The sequence below is a fragment of the Rosa chinensis genome, chromosome 4, assembly GCF_002994745.2.
Source record: "Rosa chinensis cultivar Old Blush chromosome 4, RchiOBHm-V2, whole genome shotgun sequence".
Lineage (NCBI taxonomy): Eukaryota > Viridiplantae > Streptophyta > Magnoliopsida > Rosales > Rosaceae > Rosa > Rosa chinensis.
In genome coordinates, this window is record NC_037091.1 from 5,806,067 (window position 1) to 5,827,084 (window position 21,018).

Sequence of the window (21,018 nt, forward strand, 5' to 3'; positions counted from 1 at the left end):
ACGTCTTCAGTCAAGAGGAAGGGAAGAAAGATAAGGGGCAGCCCACCAAGTGACGGGGCCCAATGCCAGAAAAAGAGAAAGCCTGTGGTCCACTGCCGAAGAAGAAGAGAAGAGAAGAAAGAATAAAAAAAGGCAATGGGGCCCAGAAGAAGAAAAGATAGAAAAAAAAAAAAGGAGTCAAGCCCACGTGCGGCAGAAGGAGAAGAAAAAGAAAAGAAAAGAAAAGAGGAGGCCCTGGCCCACGTGGAGGAGAAGAAAAAAAAAGATCAAAGAAATATCAAAGTCAAAGAGAAAAAAAAAAAAGGTAATTTTTATTAAACGTTTCTGCTTTCTTTACTTTTAAATTCTTCATTTTTTTTTCTCGGGGACTTGCAAACTCCCTTCTTCTACCCCCCCCCTTTCTTTATCATAGGGGAGACCAAATTAAGCCGAACTGTGGGGGTTCGTGCTCACTCCAAGCTTAGAGCTTGTTGAGATCTCCAAACTTAGAACTTGTTGAGACTCCAAACTAGAGCTTGTTGAGACTCTTAGAGTTTGTAGAGAATTTATGATCGACTACTTACGTCATTGTTTCGATCTAATCTAATATCTTTTGGAATCAAATTTCTTGGAAGCAACTACGCTGGGAAATTCCTAATTTCTTGGAAGCGATTACGCTCAGAAATTTTATATGTTTTCGTCGTACCCTATTTCGCTCCGAAACTAACCCTAATTTCTTATTCTCTTTCAGGATGAGTAACCTGAAGAAATTGGACTCCATTGGGAACAACTGGCTCTGGATATCATAGGTGGGTTTGTGATGTCCGCCAGCATCTTAAGGCCGATGGAATCCTGGATATGATTCTCGAGTCTAGCCAGGATGTGCTAACTGTTGAGCAAGCTCAAGCTTTAGAAGCAAATAGAGTAGCCTTAGAGGTATCATCCTAATGACTTGTCATATGGATGATTCGCTCTAGTACGAGTGTATGAATGAAGAAGACCCTAGAAGGTTGTGGGTCTCACTCGAAGACAAGGTTCTAAAAAACGCTAGGCGCTAGTCGAGCGGAAGGCCGGGGACTAGCTCTTAGGGGCCTAGGCGGGGACTAGGCGGTTTTTTTATTTTATTTTATTTTATTTTTATAAAATATAATTATATAAATAAAAATATAAAATGTATTATAATGTTTGAAAATAGTAAACTCCCATCCAATATCACCAGAAGGTAAGTTCTTTTAGCACTTAAGATAGTGTAGTTTTCCCCTAAACAACTAATGGCATTTGTACACATCTTACTTGACTGTTTTAGCATGTTCAGAGATTGTAAGTTCCCCATGCACATTACAGAACCATACTAATGCACACGTTTGAACTCCGAAAATTGGAACCAAAGAATAGTAATTATCTAATACAACAACAAAACAAAACCCATTAAAGCTAGAACATTGCAGCTAAGGTACAAACAACAGGTGAACAGAGCAGTATGGCATTCAAAAAATTCAAGCCCAGTAAACAAAATTTACCTTTCCACAAAACCCATTACTCCAAATCATAGCACCAACATTATAAAATCACTATTCACAATCAACATATACAAGAAATTGCTTAATGGGGTGGGAATTGACCAGACCAAACAGATGAGAAATGGCTTCAAATCCATTGCCAGACTTCAAATCCACAGAGAAAGGCATCGCACTAGGAAATGCATTGAGCAAAGCTTAGGGAGGAGGACTTGAGTGGTGGGTAAATGCCAAATCACAAGGAGTGGTTTCTTGAATATCTGAAAAGCCTTACAGTACATGCTGGCCCAAATAGCCTGTGCCTCCAACTATCAAAACTCTCTTCCTACTCATCCTATTTACTTTGCTTGTGGAAATTAAGACTGAAAATTGAATACCCAGAATCAGAAATTAAGAGGAAGCTATAAATCGATTGAAGAGTGAAGACCCAGAAGCATAAATTAAGAGAAACAGAAACCCAGACTCACCGCGCACCGTCAGTCCATCACGGCGTCACTGTCGAAGAAAGAAAAGGTGTCGTGAGGCCGTGCCAGAGAGAGACATAGAGAGAGAGAGAGAGAGAGGCGAGCTTTAGTTTTAGGTCAGATCGCGTTTTAGCCTCTTAGGACGAGTTTTTTTTTAAAAAAGGGACGGAACGCCCAGCGCCCAGTCATGGCCGCCTAGCCCGCCTAGAAACTGCCCAACCCGCCTAGTCAGCCGATTTTCAGCCTCACGCCTAGCTTGATCGACTAGGCCATAATCGGAACGGCTCACCTCCGCCTAGGCCGATTTTTAGAACCCTGCTCGAAGAAAGATTTACCAACGTCCCTAACTCCCTGCTTCCTGACCTAGAAGTGAGATGGCAGAGCCTCCGCTTCTATGATTTCAAGTCAGTTGTTGACTACAACTTAGAAGCACTTCGCATTAAATCCTTAATAGAATTCTGTGGTAAAGAGATCACAGATGCGATGTTGATTGAGAAGACTCTCTCTACCTTCCCCGTTTCTGCATTGATGGTTGCTAAGAACTATTGAATTGATGTTACTACAGGACGAATCACAAGGTTTCATGAGCTCATTGGAGCTATGAATGTCACTGAAAAGCATGACAACATCCTTGTGAAGAACTATAATTCGAGATCCGTGGGAACGGAGCATATTCCGGAATCCAATTATAGTCTCGCCCCAAAGAAAGGGCGCCAAGAGCAAAACCCTAATCTTAGGGAAACATTTGGACGTTCTGGTCCATATAATCGCTCTACTTGGGAAGATAACCGCCAAAATAGGCGAACACGAAACCGAAAAGGTCAATGTGGAAAGAGAGAAGGAGGCAATGCCTCTGGCCATGTTGGTGGCGCCACCAATACTAAGAGCCATCTAAATGACGCTTTCAAAGCACCTTAATCAATGGAGTTTGAGCAAAGAGATGTGTGTTCTCGATGTGGAGTGTCTGATCATTGGGCTCACATTTGTAGAGCTCGTGAAGAACTAGTCACCGCCTACAAAGCATATTATGAAGCAAGAGAAGCTTACTATATGGAACAAAAAGATCAAGAAGATGATCTAGAGTGAAGGGTTGAAGACTACAATCTGACTGGGATCAATAGATCGCCAATTCTGTTTAAGTCTTTATTTTTCTAAGAGATGTAATAGACAATTGCCATATATTTTTGTAGTAAATGTCAATGGTTTAGTTTTTCTTCAAAGTAGGCTCACCCAAAGTAAGTGTGACGTCTAGGAATGTTCTGAGATTAGTGGTACTTAAGCGAGTCTTGCTCCACCGACATCTCTCTACTCACCTGGTCACATTTATTTTGGAATTACCGAAAGAAGTTAGATGACTACCATTGTTTTGCATTTGCCAACATTTTGGATTAGATTTTCTTTGGTCAAAGAGACAATGATGTAACTTCGTTGGCTTATGAATAAAATTTCGAGCTCTTCTCATGATGACTCAATTTTGATTCTGAGCATATTACTTTTGTGACTACGATGGCTGGGTCATCAATATTAATTCAAGGACATGGAATAACTCAAGTTCCACCTGCCAAATTGTACCTTGATTACTGTCGCAAAAAACTCTCTATGCTCCTAGGGCAAATCGCACCTATGAATTGCCAACGGATTCCATGCGAAAACGCATGTAGAGAATGGAAATGAGTTCCTTTGCAATACCTCTAATGATTGCGAACAAAGGGGCATATTAGAGAAGTTTATGTGTCTCTCTAGTGGACTTTATATCACTATTCGAGCTATTAAATCCAATGAAGTTATTAGAGAAGATCTCTTGGATTTAGACACATTGGCTTGGTCATGACAGGATAGGTCATCCTAGTCATGATATGATGATCCGTCTACTAAAGACTTCACATGAACATCTTTTCTTTCGAGCGAAACGAAGCATGAATCAAAAGTTGATCTCTGGACTAAGTGTGACCGACGCTGCTGCCTAGGGCACCGCCTCCGTCCACCACCAGCCTAGGGTTGGCATAGTCCCTATCCATGACACCATGGATAGCATCCATCATGGTGATGGCGCCCCAAGTGATGTTGCAATCACCAACTTGCTTCAAATAGCGTTTCAGACACTCAGGTCTAACAAAAAATTCTCATTGGTTGCTTCTAAAGCCTCTCGCTAGTTTTACAAAGATCGTCCTATGCAAAGGATATAAAAATACTCATTCTATTCTTACATAGAATCCGTAGGGATTCTGTGGACTATTTCAACCAACTTGCGGACGTTTAAATATTTCATGATGTTGGTTGACATGCAAACACGCTGGTCACGTGTTGTGCCATTGTTCACCTGTAACAGCTGCTTATTCTACGCTCCTAGCACATACCATATAACAACGGGCTCACTTCCTGGATCATCTTATTCCGTCAATTGGACTTGACGATGCTAGAGAGTTTACATCGAAGACTTTCGATGGTTATTGCATTGGGACTAATGTTGGACATTATATTCCCATGAACACACCCAAATGGTCTCGCGGAAACAACTACGATGGTAGATCGGATATTGGTAATGCGCACCAATTTCCTTATATCTGCTTAGGGTGATGCAATATCGCATGCAGCTATGCTAATTCGTCTACGACCTACCGCCACTCAATCTACCTTGATGTTTCAGCTAGTGACTGGGTACAAGTATCGTACTTATGCACATTTGAGTGAGCCATTTATGTGCCAAATGCATAGCCACAGCGCTCTATGATGGGTCTTTACAGAAGAATGGGCAACTACGTTGGATTTGAGACTCCAACAATTGTCCGCCACTTAATACCCTTGCAAGGCGATCTCCTTACCGCTAGATTTGCGGATTGTCACTTTGATGAGACAGTCTTCCCGTCGTTAGGGGGAGATAAGAACACGGAGGTTCAGCAGGAACGACAGGAATTGTCGTGGCCTGTCCCCACTATGTCTCATCTCGATCCTCGTTAAAGTGACGAGATCACACAAATATGCTGCAAACAAGCCTGCAAGGAATGACGTCCCTACGAGAGGACGTAGCAACCCTACACGGAGATAGGCATGGCGCCAACGCCAAAGAGAGTAGCACTCTGGCGTTATTGTTACACCCCATATCTGAGATACCCTTTTTACTGAGTTGCATGAAATTCCTTATGATTACCGTTCGCGGTTATAATTTTAACGTTTAGGGGGTGGTTAAAAATTGACTTTTTATGAGTTGTTAATTTGAGAAAATTTCCTTCATGAAAGTTGTAGAGGGCGTTAAACCGAGCGCGTGCATATGTGGTACGTAAAAATCGGAGTTCGTATGCAAAAATTATGAGTGAATTACGAAAATTATTGTTCATGGTAAAATTTGAATATATATGGAAAGTTACCCGGGTAGGTTTCCAAAACCGGAAACCCACCCCTCTTTCTCTCTCCTCTCCCCCGATTCTTCTCCCTTTCCCTTCGGGTTCTCCTCTTCCCCTTCGATTCTTCACTTTCCGGCCACCATCCGGCGTGCAACCGGTCACCACAGGGGCGCCTCAACCTGCTCTTGACACTAGTGACCTAGGATTTTGGAGTTTTGGCTGTGAAAGTCCGGATCGAAGCAAGGTTTGCTCCGGTTGCAGTTTTGGGATTTTGCTGATTTCCGGCCATTCCGGCCACCACCGGCCACCAGATTCACATCGAAGGTTTGGTTTTTGATGGAGATTATTTCCCCTAAGGTAGTTCATTCCAATTTGCATTGTAGAGGTCGAATTGACAATTTTTCATTTCTAGGGTTCTTGAAGTTTCGGGGTTTTCCTTCACCGGCTTGATTCGACCACTTCGAGGTAAAATTGGATGATGTTGTAGTTGGGAAAATGTTGGGCCTGTTGTGTAGATGCTAGTGCCGGAATTTGGTGGTCATCGGAGGAAGTGGTTGCCGGCCCGTGGTCCCCACGCGCCACCACTGTAGGTAGCGCGTGGTGGTGCGTAGAGCTGTGTTTTAATTGCAGTTTTAATCCCATATACCCTATAACGATTGTAGAATGTAATGTATGAAGTTTGGTGGAAATTGGAGGAATTACGAATTGAGTTTAATTGATTAATTATTGATTTTCGCGAGTTCGATCACCGAATTCCTTTCGGTTCCACTTTAGATATTACATCGATGAAAGATTAATGTTGGAGTATTAAGGATGGATGTTGTAGAGGGTTGAGGAGTCGGATGTTAGGAAGGGGGATGTTTTGAATTTCCAATTATAAGTATCGTAAAGTTAAAGTTCCGTCCTGTGAATTATATATATATATATATATATTTATGATTGTTATTCGTACAGGACGAGAGGAGTCTCCATACGAGGAGAATCACGAGCGACGTCAGGATTGACCGCATATAGTGAGTGGACGTTTGATTTTAATTGATGCATGCGAATTAAATTCCGCAAGTTTTAAGTTATTGATTTATCAACTTAATTATCGAGCATTTTATTTTGGTTTGGATTATTGAATGTTTTATTGGTTTGAACTTTTGAATTAAGATTCGTTATGCTCGATTTGAGGATTTTGATTTATGCGGATTGGGAAATTTATACTATTGATTTTATATTTATATTCAGCTCTTTGAGCTTTTTATGAGATTTACGAAATAAGAATTCGAGGAAGCAAAACTTTATACTTCTTTATACCCTACTTATATTGGAACTTGAGATGATCTTGGCGTGCGGGGTCACGTCTTTATACACTTGGATTCTTATTTCGTGAGATATGTGGGGAAACTATACAGATTTATTGGCTTTCGACGATCTTCTTCCTCACCATACGCGGGTCATGTGCTCAGGTCTCCTCCTCACTTACTTTGTGTTTGTGAGTGGCAGTTGAGGTAGCTTTCTCCTCCTCACGTGGGTGGTAGTCGAGGTGATATTCTCCTCCTCGCACAATCTATGTGTGAGTGGTAGTGGAGGTTATTAGTTCTCCTCCTCGCACAATCTATGTGTGAGTGGCAGTCGAGAGTAGGTAGAGCCTGAGGGGCTCCATTCCCGTATGGTGAACCCATTTTTCCCCATATTCTTTTGTTGTTGTTCTTGACTAGCGGGGCTAGTCGGGTTTTCTTATTTATTGCATGCATCGGGAGTTTTATGGATATAAATGTGGAAAAGTATAAAACCCTTTTTCTTTCAATTATTTATTTTTGTCCACTCACGCTAACGTTTTTATATACTTTTCCCTGGGCCCTTCGGTTTCAAATGCCCAGATTGCAGTATTGTTGCTCGGTGTACGAGTGTGAGCCATAGTGACCGCACCTGCTTCCGCCATCACCTTCTGTAGGTTACCTGTTTAACCTACTGCACTCTTTGTCTATTTATATTCCTAGAATGCTCTGATTACTAAGGGATATGTGACCCAAACTTGTATGAATTATATTTGAGGTCGATGACCTAACTTTGGTAATTGTAGTAACTTTTACCTTTTGGAGATTATGTATGATGTTATTAACTTTGAGATGGGTTTGGTTGAATTTGGGAGCAGGGTGGCTCCAGGAGTTATGGTTGGATGATTAGAAGTGAATTTTGGTTTTCCGCAGGATTTTGGGTTATCCATTTTTAAGGGAGGTTATGCCGAAATTTTTGGTAAATCTCCTTTAAAGGTGGGTCCCGCAGGGCCACTTCGGATTCCAGGGTGGAATTCGGGGTGGGTCTTGTCAGTTATAGGCCATGGCCCCAGCTAGGATGCGTGGGAGGCCAGTGGGTTCGAATGATACTTTGGTACATTCCAATCCTTTGATCATCAAGACTCAAAATTCGTCTCATGAGAATCTTCCGGATTATGGTTATCGTTGGGGGACACCTCAATGTCTGAACATATTCTTGAGAATATAGAGATCTATGAAAATTACACTAGTGTACATGAGACGTGGGATACAAACTCCATCATAATTGATGACGTAGTCACGCATTTCGTTCCACATGAGTTTGTTGAGTCCGATGATATCGAACCACGCTTTGTTGATGAATGAATGCCAACGTAGAGAGATTTGGCCTAAATGGAAAGATGCGATCTAGGTTAAATTGGATTCTCTAACGAAGAGGAAGGTTTTTGAGCCAATGATGCCAACACCTCATAACTTAAAATCTATTGACTAATGGGTCTTCGTTAGAAAGCATGATGAGAAAAAGAGATGGCAATCTCGCCTTATGGCGCAAGGTTTCTCACAAAACGCCCTGGAATCGACTACGATGAGACATATTCTCTTGTAATGGATGTTATTGCACTCCACTACCTTGTTAGTTTGGTAGTTTCCAAATAACTGAACATGCAGCTTACAAATGTGGTCAACATGTATCTCTATGGGGATCTAGATACGGAATATACATGAAGGTTCATGGTGGACTTCATTTACCCAAGTCAAGTGGCTCTAGACCTCGGAGCACGTTTGCAATAAGGTTGAAACACTCACTAAAGTGACGACTTGATTGGGAAGGGATATGCCCACGTGTTTCCATAACAAGTTTTGGATTCTATCACGGTTCATGTTGGACATGATCTTCATTGGAAGCCCTTAAAGAGTTAAGGGAAACCGCTGAATACTTGAAATCTGAGTTTGAGATGAAGGATTTTGGGAGAACACGATTATGCCCCGGTTTTGGAACTTGAGCATCGTGTTGATAGATGCTTTGACATTTTGACAAGGTCAAACCTTCAAGCACCCCTATATATGATTGTCCTTAGTCTTGATCCTGAAAAGGATTCTCTTCGTCTGAAGGATGATGACGAAGAGGTGCTAGAGGCAGAAGTGCCTTATTGAGTACAATAGGCGCATTATTGTACTTAGCTCAATGCACAAGACTGGACATCTCATTTGCAGTGAACTTGTTATCTAAGGTATAGCTCTGCGCCAACGTGACACCATTTGATTGGTGTAAAAGATATCTTTCGGTACTTGAGATGTACGATTGATATAGGCTTATTCTATCCCTATAGAGATATGATGGATTCGGACCCATCACACACCAGGAACGCCGCCAACATTGGCCTGTGTCTTCTATCCCCATCCCAAAATGACATGTGTTTTGGAAGGTTTTGCTGATATTGGGTATCTCTATGACTCATACAAACGTCATTCCCAAACTGATTAAGTGTTCACCATGGGTAAAAAATCGTGATATCTTGGAGGTCTACAGAACAGACTTTAGTTGCTATATCTTCTAATAATGCAGAGATTCTTGCTCTTCACGAAGTGGTTCGTGAATGTATATGGATTGGATCCATAGTTACGCATGTTCAAACAATTGTGGTTTGAAGTCTACCACAGATGAACCTACGAGCATATAGGATAATGTTGCTTGTTTTGAAGCAAGGCTACATCAAAAGAGACAACACCAAGGATAATCAGCAACAACAAACTCTCCTCAAGATCAAAGTGAACTAGGTTAGATCTAAGAACAGTATGGCAGACTTGCTCACTAAGTCATTGTCTAAATTCCACTTTCAAGAAACATGTTGGTAGCATCATTTGTGGAAGTTATCCGAACTCCAATGACCGCAGTCGTCAGGGGGAGATGCAGACATCAGGGGGAGATGTCTACATGTATGGTCTCGAAACGTGAAGGGTGTGTTGTGCTCTTTTTCCCCTTCGACCGAGGTTATTTTTGTCCCACATGGTTTTTGTTACTCGGCAAGCTTTTTAATAAGGAACCGAGAGGAGCACCATGTTTGGGTGACACAAGGGGGAGTGTTTAAGTAAATCCAGAATATGTGTCTGGCCCAAACTCGAGATTACTTGCTGTAGTTGAAATAGGGTTTATATTAGAGATATTCTTGGAGAATCTTAGGAGATATCCAATCAATGTACGATTAAGTTTCCATGTACAACTCTATCTCTATGCTTGTAATCCTCTCTATAAACAGGCCTCTATTATCAATGAAAGTACGACTTAGTTCTCTCCCAATTTCAGTTTTTCTTAAACAGGATTAAATTAATTGCATGCAAATACATTTCAAATTTGTGGTCATAATTCAAATTCAAAGAATAGTAAATATATGGCTACAATATAGGAAGATTTTATTTAGATTACATCCTATTTAATCTGAAGGAAAAAATAGTTAAGTTAAAAAACGACTTGATCAAAAAAAAAAAGAGTTAAAAAACGAGAAAAGTCTTAATTTAGACATATATCCTATAAGGAAAGTTCAATTAATATGAATTGGGTGTAGATTAGAAAAAAATTTATGGGTGGATTTTTCCTAATACAAGCTTGGTTTTTTGGGTTTATATCTAAATTTCTAGAGGAATATGCAAGCATAATTAATGGCTGCTATTAGTACAATGTGTTATTTTGTTTTTGTTACCAAACTAAATTCATTAATGTCATTCATCTATCCCTTAAAAAATGGATAAATAAAATGATAAAGTTGGTGTTGTAAGATTCTGATAATCTATTATGCAGAATTGAAAATAAAATTTGTATTTACTTACATGACATGACACTTAGATTGACATTTGTAGCCCTCTATCATTGCCCTTCATGATAATGGTTTAAAAATTCACCAGAAAATAGGAGAAAACCCCCAAATTTATTAATAACAATATGGAAAATAGGTTTAGCAGTGTATAAAGGTGCTTAAATACAATTTTGAACCCGTAGAGCTTTAATCAGGCTTAATTTAAGTTCACGGGTCCAAATAAGAAATATATAATAAAATTCTGAAAATTATACTCTAAAACATAATTTTGGCCTAATACCATTTAATCAGGCTTAATTTATACCCTTTGTAAGTGGGATGTTGTGAGTTCGACTCACGAAAGACTAATTGTAGCATTTGAGTTATTTACCTGATCAAAAGAAGAAGAAAAAATTGAAGCTCTAAACGATCTCAAATTCTCATACAGAGCGTATTCTGTGCACCATCAGTGCATGAGCACTGATAGGGTGCTAATCACGTGCTTGACTTTTTGAAGCCCTCATTAGTTTTTCACCATCCACCTGTCAGAAAGTTAAGTTCAAAGACTTAAGAAGATCAAATCTTTCTGTTCTTCTAGACCTACCCAATTCTCCTTTCAAAACACAAAAACTACCCAGTTCTCTTCTTGCTCTGATTCACAGTCTTTTTTTGGTCCACAACAGCTTCTATGTCTTCTTAATCACTCTCCCTTTTCCCACCAAACCCTTGCTGGAGCTTGCCAATTTCTCGCCGGAAAATCCCTCCCAAAATGGGCCCTCCATTTCGCTCTTCTTCTTCTTCATCTAACCTTCAATCCTCTTCTGTTTTGTATGTGGTGAAAGAAGAAAACACATGCATATTTTTGAAGACCCATTTGGCCTCTCTCCAAAATCCAACAACCTCGATCGTACCCATTCTAAATCTAAGTTTCAAAGGTCAAGAAGGTTAAAAAAACGCAGTCTTGCAATTGTGTGCTGAAGTTAATGAAGGAATCGGCATCGGTAGGTAAGACCACAAAAAAATAATAATAATAATAAAATAATAGACGCGTCAGTGACACGAGCCTCAGTGTTAGTGCACTAACTAGCACTGACGGTGCATAGAATCCGTTTTGCTGAGCTCAAACCTCAAATTTATACAATACTGATTTGAGTTCTTTTCTAGCAATGATCCAGTTATTGCTTAATCATCTCTACCATTTGTTCTACATCATTGACCTCCTATTGGACTCCCATCGGTCTGCCCTTCCATATACGTGGTAGGACGGCTCTACTTTAAGACCTGTTTTTTGAGGAGCTCTACTTTAAGACTTCTCCATCTCTCAAACTTCAAGTTTACTCGGTTGTCAATCCCAAATATTTGACTTATTTCCAACTTTTTTCCTATTCAAAAAGAAATAATTCAAATACTATTGTAATGAGGTTCTAAAAAGTGCCTACCACGCACGACTCGCACCATCCTCACCCATTAGTCAATGCCTCAAGTCTCTCACTCGTTCAAAACTGTAGGCGCGCGGCTCGCTTTTATTGCTTTCCCCCACCACGAGTCTTCAGTGTTCAGTCTTCGTCTCAAAGTGGCGTCCATTATATCACTACAACTCCCTCCATTACTTTAGTCGTTGAGTTTTTGTATCATCCATCCATGTGTTCCCAATCAAGTAAGTACTATTATAGCTGCATGGAAAGTTTTTCAATCCATTAATGTACCGATACATTCGATACACATATAGACATGTTTCATAAATAAGTTGACTAGTTTAACTTGATTTCACATTAGCATACCTCTGTATTGAGTTAATATATCGCTGTACCAAACTAATTTATTTGACGTATCGATACCGTAGAAGAACTTTATCTATTCACCAACTACTAATACACACCCCCAAAGAAATCAAGAACGGTTTTCAAGTTTTGAATTTTTTTTCTCAAGGCTCGTCGGAGTTTGTAATAAAGCTGTCCGTCATGTTGACTGCTTTCTTATGGTATAAAATTGTGAGAAATCGAATAAAATTGATGTCTCTAGAGATATATAATGTAATTATTTTCGTATATATCGTATATATTGGTGATGTTGATGAGCATGGTCAGCAATGTTGGGGTCCAAAATCGTAATTGCAAATCAACCAACTAGATTGTTTATTGAGGTTGCATCTAGATTTTAATATTCACAAGTTGAGCATCATATTCTAAATGAAATCAAGAAGAGGGTTAGATGGATAGAGGGGAAAAAAAAATTGGTTGTTATAATATAATTTGCTTTGACATACGTGGCTTCTCAGTTTTTTAATGAAATTATTCGAAGTCGACTTAATAATCATTCCTTTTAAAACATGTTCAACAACAAGAATGAATTGGTTGGCTTCCTAGTTCTTACCCACCAATCCAACTTACAAAAAGGTCATAAAGCTTTGGGACTCTTATTCTATGAAGCCATTTCCAGTCTATTCTTCATACATTGATAGGTAGTGTGATTCAGTAACCAACTCATGTTTCGTTCTTCTATTTGTTTAGTATGGGATATGAGGCTTCAAGCTCAAGTACTGACCAGAAAATATCAGTGAATCGCGGTAATTTGTATAACAATTCTTGGAAAATTAACCTGCATGTGCTAGCAAATATAGCTTACGTATTTTTCAAACAAGGTAAAAGAAAATATGAGGATATCACTGAAAGATTTCTTCAGCTCTGTATAATTGCAGTCGAATACAATTCCTACTATGCAGCGGCACAAGGCGCTTTGTGTATAAACGAATATTTAAGGGAAAACTTAGTATGTACAGAAACCGTCTAGCAGATCATCACTCGTGCGTTTTGCACAAAACTCAAAACTAAGAAATATTATACTGCATGGTTAAGCTACAAGCCCAACAGTTTTTTCATCTCTATCTTCTCTCTCAAGTCTTCAATAGATGGAATCTTGGCATTGTTTTTTGTGGTTGCAGACCACCATGCCCTCAGCTCATCCTGCAATAGATATGAGCAAAACATTAAATGCAGAAAATTATGTAGACTACATGATTTTGGATAGAAATCCGCCTAGTACAGAAACCTTATGAATAGTGAACCCATATAGACTCAAGCATTGGTAGTAAATTTCATGATGACAGTGACCAATAGGTTAAAACAACCAACGAAGAATTTTATGATGGAACCCTTATAAGTAGTGAACCCTTACAGACCAGAGCATTAGTACTGTAGAGGCAAGTCCTATGATGACAGAACCCTTTGGCCAACGACTATAGGCTAAAACAGCCAACAATCAAAGGAGTCAAGAAGAGAAACAGGCGTAGATAGCCTTTATCAATTATACACAGTGAGAGGCAAGCATATTCCCAACTAATCAAACTCACAAAAAGAGGAGAAAGCCAATTGATCAAAACAAACAAGAGAAAACTTACAGTGAGAATGCAAATAGATACATTTCAAGGAGTTGGATCGAGGGGGTTAGCAAGTCAGATAATTACCTCAAGGAAATCATGGTTGGATACATACTGGGTCTCAACCACACATCTAATCCCCCCAACAATGACAGATATAGAGGTTTTGGCATTCTGTGGATGACTTTCCCTCTGAGAACCTGTTGTGCCTTGAAAGCCAAAAGAAAACACAAAGGGGAAATTCATTAGCTTACTTATCAGAAAGCATTAAAACCATACACTAGTTTAATAAACACAATCAGATCATCCTCCTAAAATACAGATTTTCTGTTCAGCAAGTACACAAGCATGATGAATATTTAGTTATACCAGTTATACATGACACATAGTATCTAGTTCCGCCTAGTCCTGTTTCAGATTTACCAAGCCGCAGACGCAAGAAAAACCCCTCCAGATTTGAGAGTGAGGTATGAGAATCCATCCATCTGATGCATGAAAATCACAAGAGACCATATTTAAATATATAACACGTCACAAGGACAAGTAGCAAAGGTGTTCCTTTTAGTTGTATTAGTTCTCATTACTTCAGGTAATGACAGAATAGGAACCAAGAAAACCAAATATACTAGTGAAATGCCAGTTGGTGCTCTACTTACTTCAGGACATCTGTGCGAGACAAGCGAAGCCTTTTTACAGAGTCAGAAATTCCTTTAGGTACATCTGTAACTGGTATATTGACAAACTGTGACAAAGGGATGACCGGTTTTTGTTTGATCTTATTTTGCCCAGAGCTTGAAGCACTGTATCTTTTAACTGAATTTGAAGAATGTCTCATCTTCTTGGAGGCTGAATTTGATTTCCAGCTCAAATTGAGATCTGTCTCCACTCTCAAGTCATCCTGATCCACAGAAGCTTCAGATTGACTCTCTTCACCAGTTAGGAGCTTCATATTTCCTTCTGCGTTAAGCTTAGTTTGATTAGGACTGCAGTAATAAGACAAATTACATTCCAATTGAGGTTGTCCCACTGAGGTCGCATTAGGACATGCAACAGCCCAATGACTGCATTCAAAACATCTAATGCAGAAAGAAGACAAATACTCTGCTCCATTATAGGACTTGAATTTACTTGGTAAATCCTGAAGTTCAGTATCTTTTATCTGCGAACACTCTCGTAAATGGTGACCTTTTATGCCACAAAAGAAACAGGTCATGAATTTATCAGCAGCATTACCTGTTATGCCAGATGGGCTGATGTGCTTAAGAGCATCTAATCTCCTAGCAAAGACAGAAGCCATTGCTTCAGAACCTCCGAACTTGGGGGCAGGAAACATTGGATTTAGTTTGGAAACTGACTTCTCATCACTCTGGCTTTTGTTTCTATTAAAAGCAAGTGAGCCTGCATTGTCCGCCGCACACTCCTGTGGCTCATTACCGGAGACAGAAACTATATCTTCAACTGACTGCTCCTCCACCCTGAAATTGTTCTTGTCATTGGAGCAGTCATGAACTGCACCAACACTGTAACGATCTGACATTAATGATAGACCTGATATTTTTGGGGTAAAGCGAGTTACCCACAAACTTCCCAGAAGGTCTCTTCGATGATCAAACTTATCAGTTATCTTTCCTTCAGGCAGTGGGTCAGATTCAACATGCTCGACACTTGTTTTCTTACGTTTTCCCAGAGAAGAAGTAGAGCCAACTCCACATTTGTTCTCCACGGAATCAGTATTATTGCCTTTCTCCTGACTACTGGCAACTTTTGCAGATAAAATCTCAGGTTGGAGTGCTGAACCTACTTCAGTACAGCGAGTTGATTCATTGAACTTCCCAACTGGCAGCAGACATCCTTTGCCTAGATTCATTTTCTCCCCATGAAAACCTTTTGGAATAATAGCTTGCTCAAGTTCCTCAGGTCTTTCTCTTATTTCATGATTGCCACTTGACATTCTTGTTCCCTGGTCCTCTGCCCTTGGGCAATACAAGGACTGAAAAATTGACTGGAAACCAATACTTTTTATTCCAGCATCTTGGTTCTTGTTGTATGTGATAAGTTTCTTATCAGAACTCTCACGTACATGATCAGGATGTACAACGTTAAGAGGTAGTGCTTCATCCTGTATTGATTTTGAGAAACCCTTCATCATGCATGATATCCAATTCATGAAGGAGCTATCTTGTTTAACATAGGAACTGCTACCAGGTGTTTCTTGAATTTGCTTTCTGAATCTTTTAGTCCCAACAATAAACTGTTCTTCAAAGCCCCACCTCTTCTTGCCTGATGACACCAACCTAGCACTGTTACAGCTTTCAACACTCTCATGGCTATCATCCCCTTCGTTTGACATTCTGCCACTAATATTTCCATCAGATACAGCTTTTTTGGACATTCTCCCACTAAGATCTCCATCAGATAAAGCCTTTTCCTTGCCTTTCCTTCGATGTTTATGGATTCTACTGTTAGTTGGAGAGTGTTTGTCCAGAACAGAGTCCTCTACAGGAAGCAACTCCTCAACCTTCTCAAAGCTATCTTTATCCCCGAGGAGGCATTCTGATCCTAACTTCTGACTTGCTGCACCATAAGCATTTTCACTTCTCAGTATCTGTACATCATTATCAGCAGTTGACTCCAGTTTATCCAAGGGCCTACTGCCTTGGGAAATTTGATCCACCACAAAAGCACCAGAATCTCTACTTTCATTCACTAGGTAGGCTTTGGAGGTCAAAAGAAAATCCATTTCCCTACTCGGATTTCTATCATCAGCACATATGTCTTCACTGACAGGATCCTCCAATAATGGTTCACTTTGTTCCACAAAAGGTATTATTTGATCTGGTTGCATCATATTAGCCCTTTCTCTGTCAACATCACCTGCAGGGGGGTAACCACATCAGTAAACATGCTATAGTAAGAGGAAGAAAAAGTCTAATTTTTATGCAAGGCATCATAGATTGAACTAAGAACTCGGGAACTGAAATTTGGCTTGAAGCCGGAGAAAGTAATAGTTCTAAAGGATTAACCAATATCACTACATTTTGAACATGAGCTACCGGAGCTTCCTAAATCTGTCTGCCAAAATACTTTCAATTATTTAATATCTGAATAGCAGGACGCACCTGGCAATGTTGTAAGAAAATTTTCTCCAGTTTCAGGCATCTCAGGTATTTCATCTATTTTGAAATTGATTGGACCGCAAGTGTCCACCTGTTTATGCAAAATAGATACTTCCATAGCTGTTTGCACTTCCTCCACGTTAGGAATTGTTTCTGCTAAGAAGATTTACTCAGCAATTTAGTTAAGAACTTCACCGGAGAACTGAAAATGATTAAAAGACTACTACAAATTCTTACTACACAACTCAAATCATCTTAACTTTACACTTAATTAAGATAGAATTAAGGATAAGGTCTAACCAATTCCCCTACATAGCATGATAGCAATATGCCAAGAAAGAACTATCCATACCTGTCTCATATTCATGGCTCGACCCATGTGCCAGCATGACGCCAGCATCACTTGTCGGCGACATAGTCAAAGCATCTTTGCCAGCAGCTTCACTCTTCACACGAAATGATGTATCTGAGGCTATAAAATTCTCTTCTTCTAAAGGCTTCTCAGCAATAGGCCTCCCACCTGTAATGCTTTGTGGCGGTGAAAGATTCACATTGCTTGGTCCTGCACCTAAGGAAAGTGAGATTTTATTTTCAGAAAAGCTTGAATCAGCTCTCAGTTTAGACTCAAACCTTTATCTGTAGACCAAACTAACTCTGACAGGGGCTCCGTGGCCACAAATGTCATGCCTAACACTGAACCTGCATTTGCACCTGCACCTGAATCGCTGTTCAGCCTGCTCTGAATACACTGAATTGAATAATCCAGAGCAAGATCAGTCACTGGTTCTCTGTTCTCATTATTCGCATCCATTTTTGGCTTAAACTCTCTATCCTGAAACCTCAAACCAAACCAAGTTAGACGTATTCATCATTCTTAACATGCAAACTATCTCTAGATGAAACAGAATCAATTTACATTAATATGTGTGATAGAATCACCCTTTTACTTCTATTTTGAAAACCGTGGGAACGACAATAAGAAAACTATGCTATAATATGTTAGAAAATCTATGTCCCTATATAAATTAGGCACCTAACAGTTAGAAAGTAACTGTCAGTTTGTCATATAGACAAAAACAATGGGAGCAAAATCAGCTCATCAGAAGGCCCACCATAAGACACTTTATAAACTTCGATTCTTTGAATCTTTCTCTATGGCAAGGGAAGGTAGTTTTCATAATTAAATTTGTATTCTTCCAAGCACAGGCAACATTTCTGATATCTGTATGAGATAGATGTAACCTACGCATCAATCTGTTTCAGCAATGTTGATAATTATCTGCAATCTGAGGGGTTGTGGCAGTTGTAATCCTTGTATCTATCACCTGTGATATTAATGAAATATTTAATCAGGTTTCATAATTTTACTCATATTTAGTGTTCTTAAGATATTTGAGTGAATGCTTCTATTAGTGAGTTGACATATCAAATATACAAAATCTTGCATAACAAAATAATATCACTGTGAGGGTGAGGAAGCATAGAAAGCAAAAGGCATAACTTTGGAAACACATAATGACACACCTCAGCTATATATACAAATAATCAAGATTGCAGGAACTCACATTGTCAAAAAGAGACCAAAAAAAAAGACTTTTACTGCAGGACAAAATGAAGTTGTAAAAGGGAAGAAACAAAAAAAATACTAAGTAAGACACTTTTACTGCAGGAGAAAAAATGAAGTTGTGAAAGGGAAGAAACAAAAAACACTAAGTAAGAAATAAAAAAATACCAGAAACTTATTTCTCTTTGAGACGATAACAGGGAACTTTTGGAGATTTCTTTGAGAGTTAAATTATAAAACTGCTCAAGAGATATAGAATTATAGTGTAAAGCATCTTTTCTTTTCTTCTTTTTTTTTTTTTAAAAAAAGGGATACGATAATTTTAAGTAGCCAATTCACTCAGTCATTAAACAAACTAACAAAGTGCAGATAGCAAAACTGTACACTTCTGAAGATCTTGCTGTCATGAACAAGCCTAATAGCATGAATTTTGGAGATACACAAGTTGCAGATTATATCATACACTACTAGTTTCTGGGTTTGTTCAAAAGAAAAATAGATATACATATTATGATCTTAGCTAGTTAAAAAGGGTGTCTCATCCCAACAAAAACCCATTTCTTCGATACACTCTATTTGCATAACATAAAAAAAAAAAAAACAAAAAAAAGTTACCTTTTTATTTCTGAGATGCAATGATTAATTCCAAAGCAATATTACAGCTTTATCCAAAAAAGAAGTAAACCCTTTTATTTCTTAAACCCAATTCTTCAATGCTAGGCATGTCTACTTATCTCATAGTATATATTAACAGCTAAAGCTTAATTGACAAACTTAGGAAACAACATGAATTTCATTCCAGAAGTATTGAACTGACTTCATGGTTCTTCTAAAAAAACTTACTCAAGATGAGGAAGAACAAGAAGGCTCTCTATTTTATACGTCTCTAAAAAATAGCTTCTAATGAGCAATCATTTTGACTTAAAAAGAAATTCAACCCAAGTAGTCAAATACAGAAACAAAAAGTCCCAACAGTTCATCTCACTGTCTCACCAGAAAATGCAAAAAGTAAGAACCCTGAAGAACAGAGGTTGCAGCACAAAGCAATCAAATTTTGGCAAACACCCATAAAAGGAAAACCGTTTATAGTGGAGACCCAGAGAGTGCAACACATCTTTGTCTCACCAGAAAGTGCTTAAAAGAAGAAGCTTGGAGGTTGAAGAACAGAGGTTGCAGTATAAAAGCAAGCAGATTTAGGAAACAACAAAAGTGGAGTCCCACGTACCTGTTGTCCTTCAAATCCATAAATTGTTGCCTAAAAAAATGCGAGAGAGAGAAAGAGAGCTTCAAAGAGAAGTGGAAGAGAATGCCTGCCATTACTTGAACCACACACAGCAGTCTCTAGCTACATGAATGAATGGAACCACCCACCTTAACCTTTTGCTTAGATTCTGATGTATAAGGTTCAGGAGCCGCCACGTGGACATAGTGCATGCCAACAACAACACTGTGGCAGGGTTACTGTGTACATGTAAACAAAGTGACAATTACAGAGGAGAAGAAGATATGAAGAAAGAGAGGATTGGTGATATTTAGAATTGGGGAAGTGCAGCTATACTTGACCTTGGGGTCAAGGACAAAAAAGTGGAGGCGGTTTTCTGTATGCTCTAAATTAGAAAGATGATTGTGTCATTAGCAAATCATTTGGGGTGTCGTGTAGGCCCCCAAAAGTAGCATTGCCATGATACGTGCCAATTTGTAGACTTGTCATGTATAATATACGTATGCTCTTTCGTCACTTCCTCTAAATACCATGACCAGTAATACTCTACAATCAAATTCTTAGCTTCGAGAACACTACAGAGGTCTTTTCACTCGTTGAAAACTAGCAGGCTCCACCCATTATATGTGTGGAGAGAAGTTAAAGTAGTGGAAAAACTTCCTGTACAACTACCACATTTTCTACTTTTTTTTTCTTTCTATTTTACAATTTACCATATTATCCTTATTGATTAATTATATTTCATAGTTTTTTAATATATAAATGTTAAATTAGTAAAAAAATTCTATTTTGAAGAGCAAACTCTCTTCTCTTAATAATAGTATAGATATATTATATAATACGACATATGTGTTGTTTCTATTTCTCTCCGAAATATAGCTGATACGTCCTGAATTTTTAATACTTTAAATTTATAAATTAAAGTAAATTTAAAAAAAAAAGTGATAGGACTCAATAATCACAACCATTTTTTTTTTTTTGGTCTAACAGTATTCACTAGTTGACTCGAGGAATTTGATAGATATTCAGGAAATAATGGCGTTTTGTGTATAATCTAAACTAATTCATTATTTTAATCATTTGTGTACTATTGCTTTAGACCATTTACCTAATTTGGGCCTAACAAATGCTCACTTACTCCACTAAAAGATGTGTGTGCCCACTTACCCAATTTAAATGTAAAAAGACAAGTTTATCGTTCAAATAATAAAAAGTCATTGGAGACTTCGCTGGAATCCAGTCGCTAGACTCCTGTCACCGGCCGGAGATTCCCAAAAAGGTCACCAGAGATTTTTATTGCCCCCCAATAAGTTTTTGTCGGGGTGTCAATAAAATTTATCGAGGGGAAAATTTATTTGGGGGGCAATAAAATGTTTATTGGGT

The 21,018-nt window shown here is 38.8% G+C and overlaps 1 protein-coding gene across 1 annotated transcript; it reads right to left on the reverse strand.

The window, feature by feature from the left end:
• Window positions 1–12,985: 12,985 nt before the first annotated feature.
• On the reverse strand, window positions 12,986–17,976 carry LOC112196794. Its single transcript, XM_040518162.1, has 9 exons — window positions 17,962–17,976; window positions 17,480–17,687; window positions 17,202–17,417; window positions 16,853–17,005; window positions 14,967–16,607; window positions 14,390–14,690; window positions 14,103–14,218; window positions 13,821–13,942; window positions 12,986–13,320 (listed from the first exon to the last, which is right to left on the reverse strand). Exons 1-9 carry the CDS (start codon window positions 17,962–17,964, stop codon window positions 13,213–13,215), a joined length of 2,868 nt encoding a protein of 955 aa, XP_040374096.1. The 5' UTR covers window positions 17,965–17,976; the 3' UTR covers window positions 12,986–13,212.
• Window positions 17,977–21,018: the final 3,042 nt, after the last annotated feature.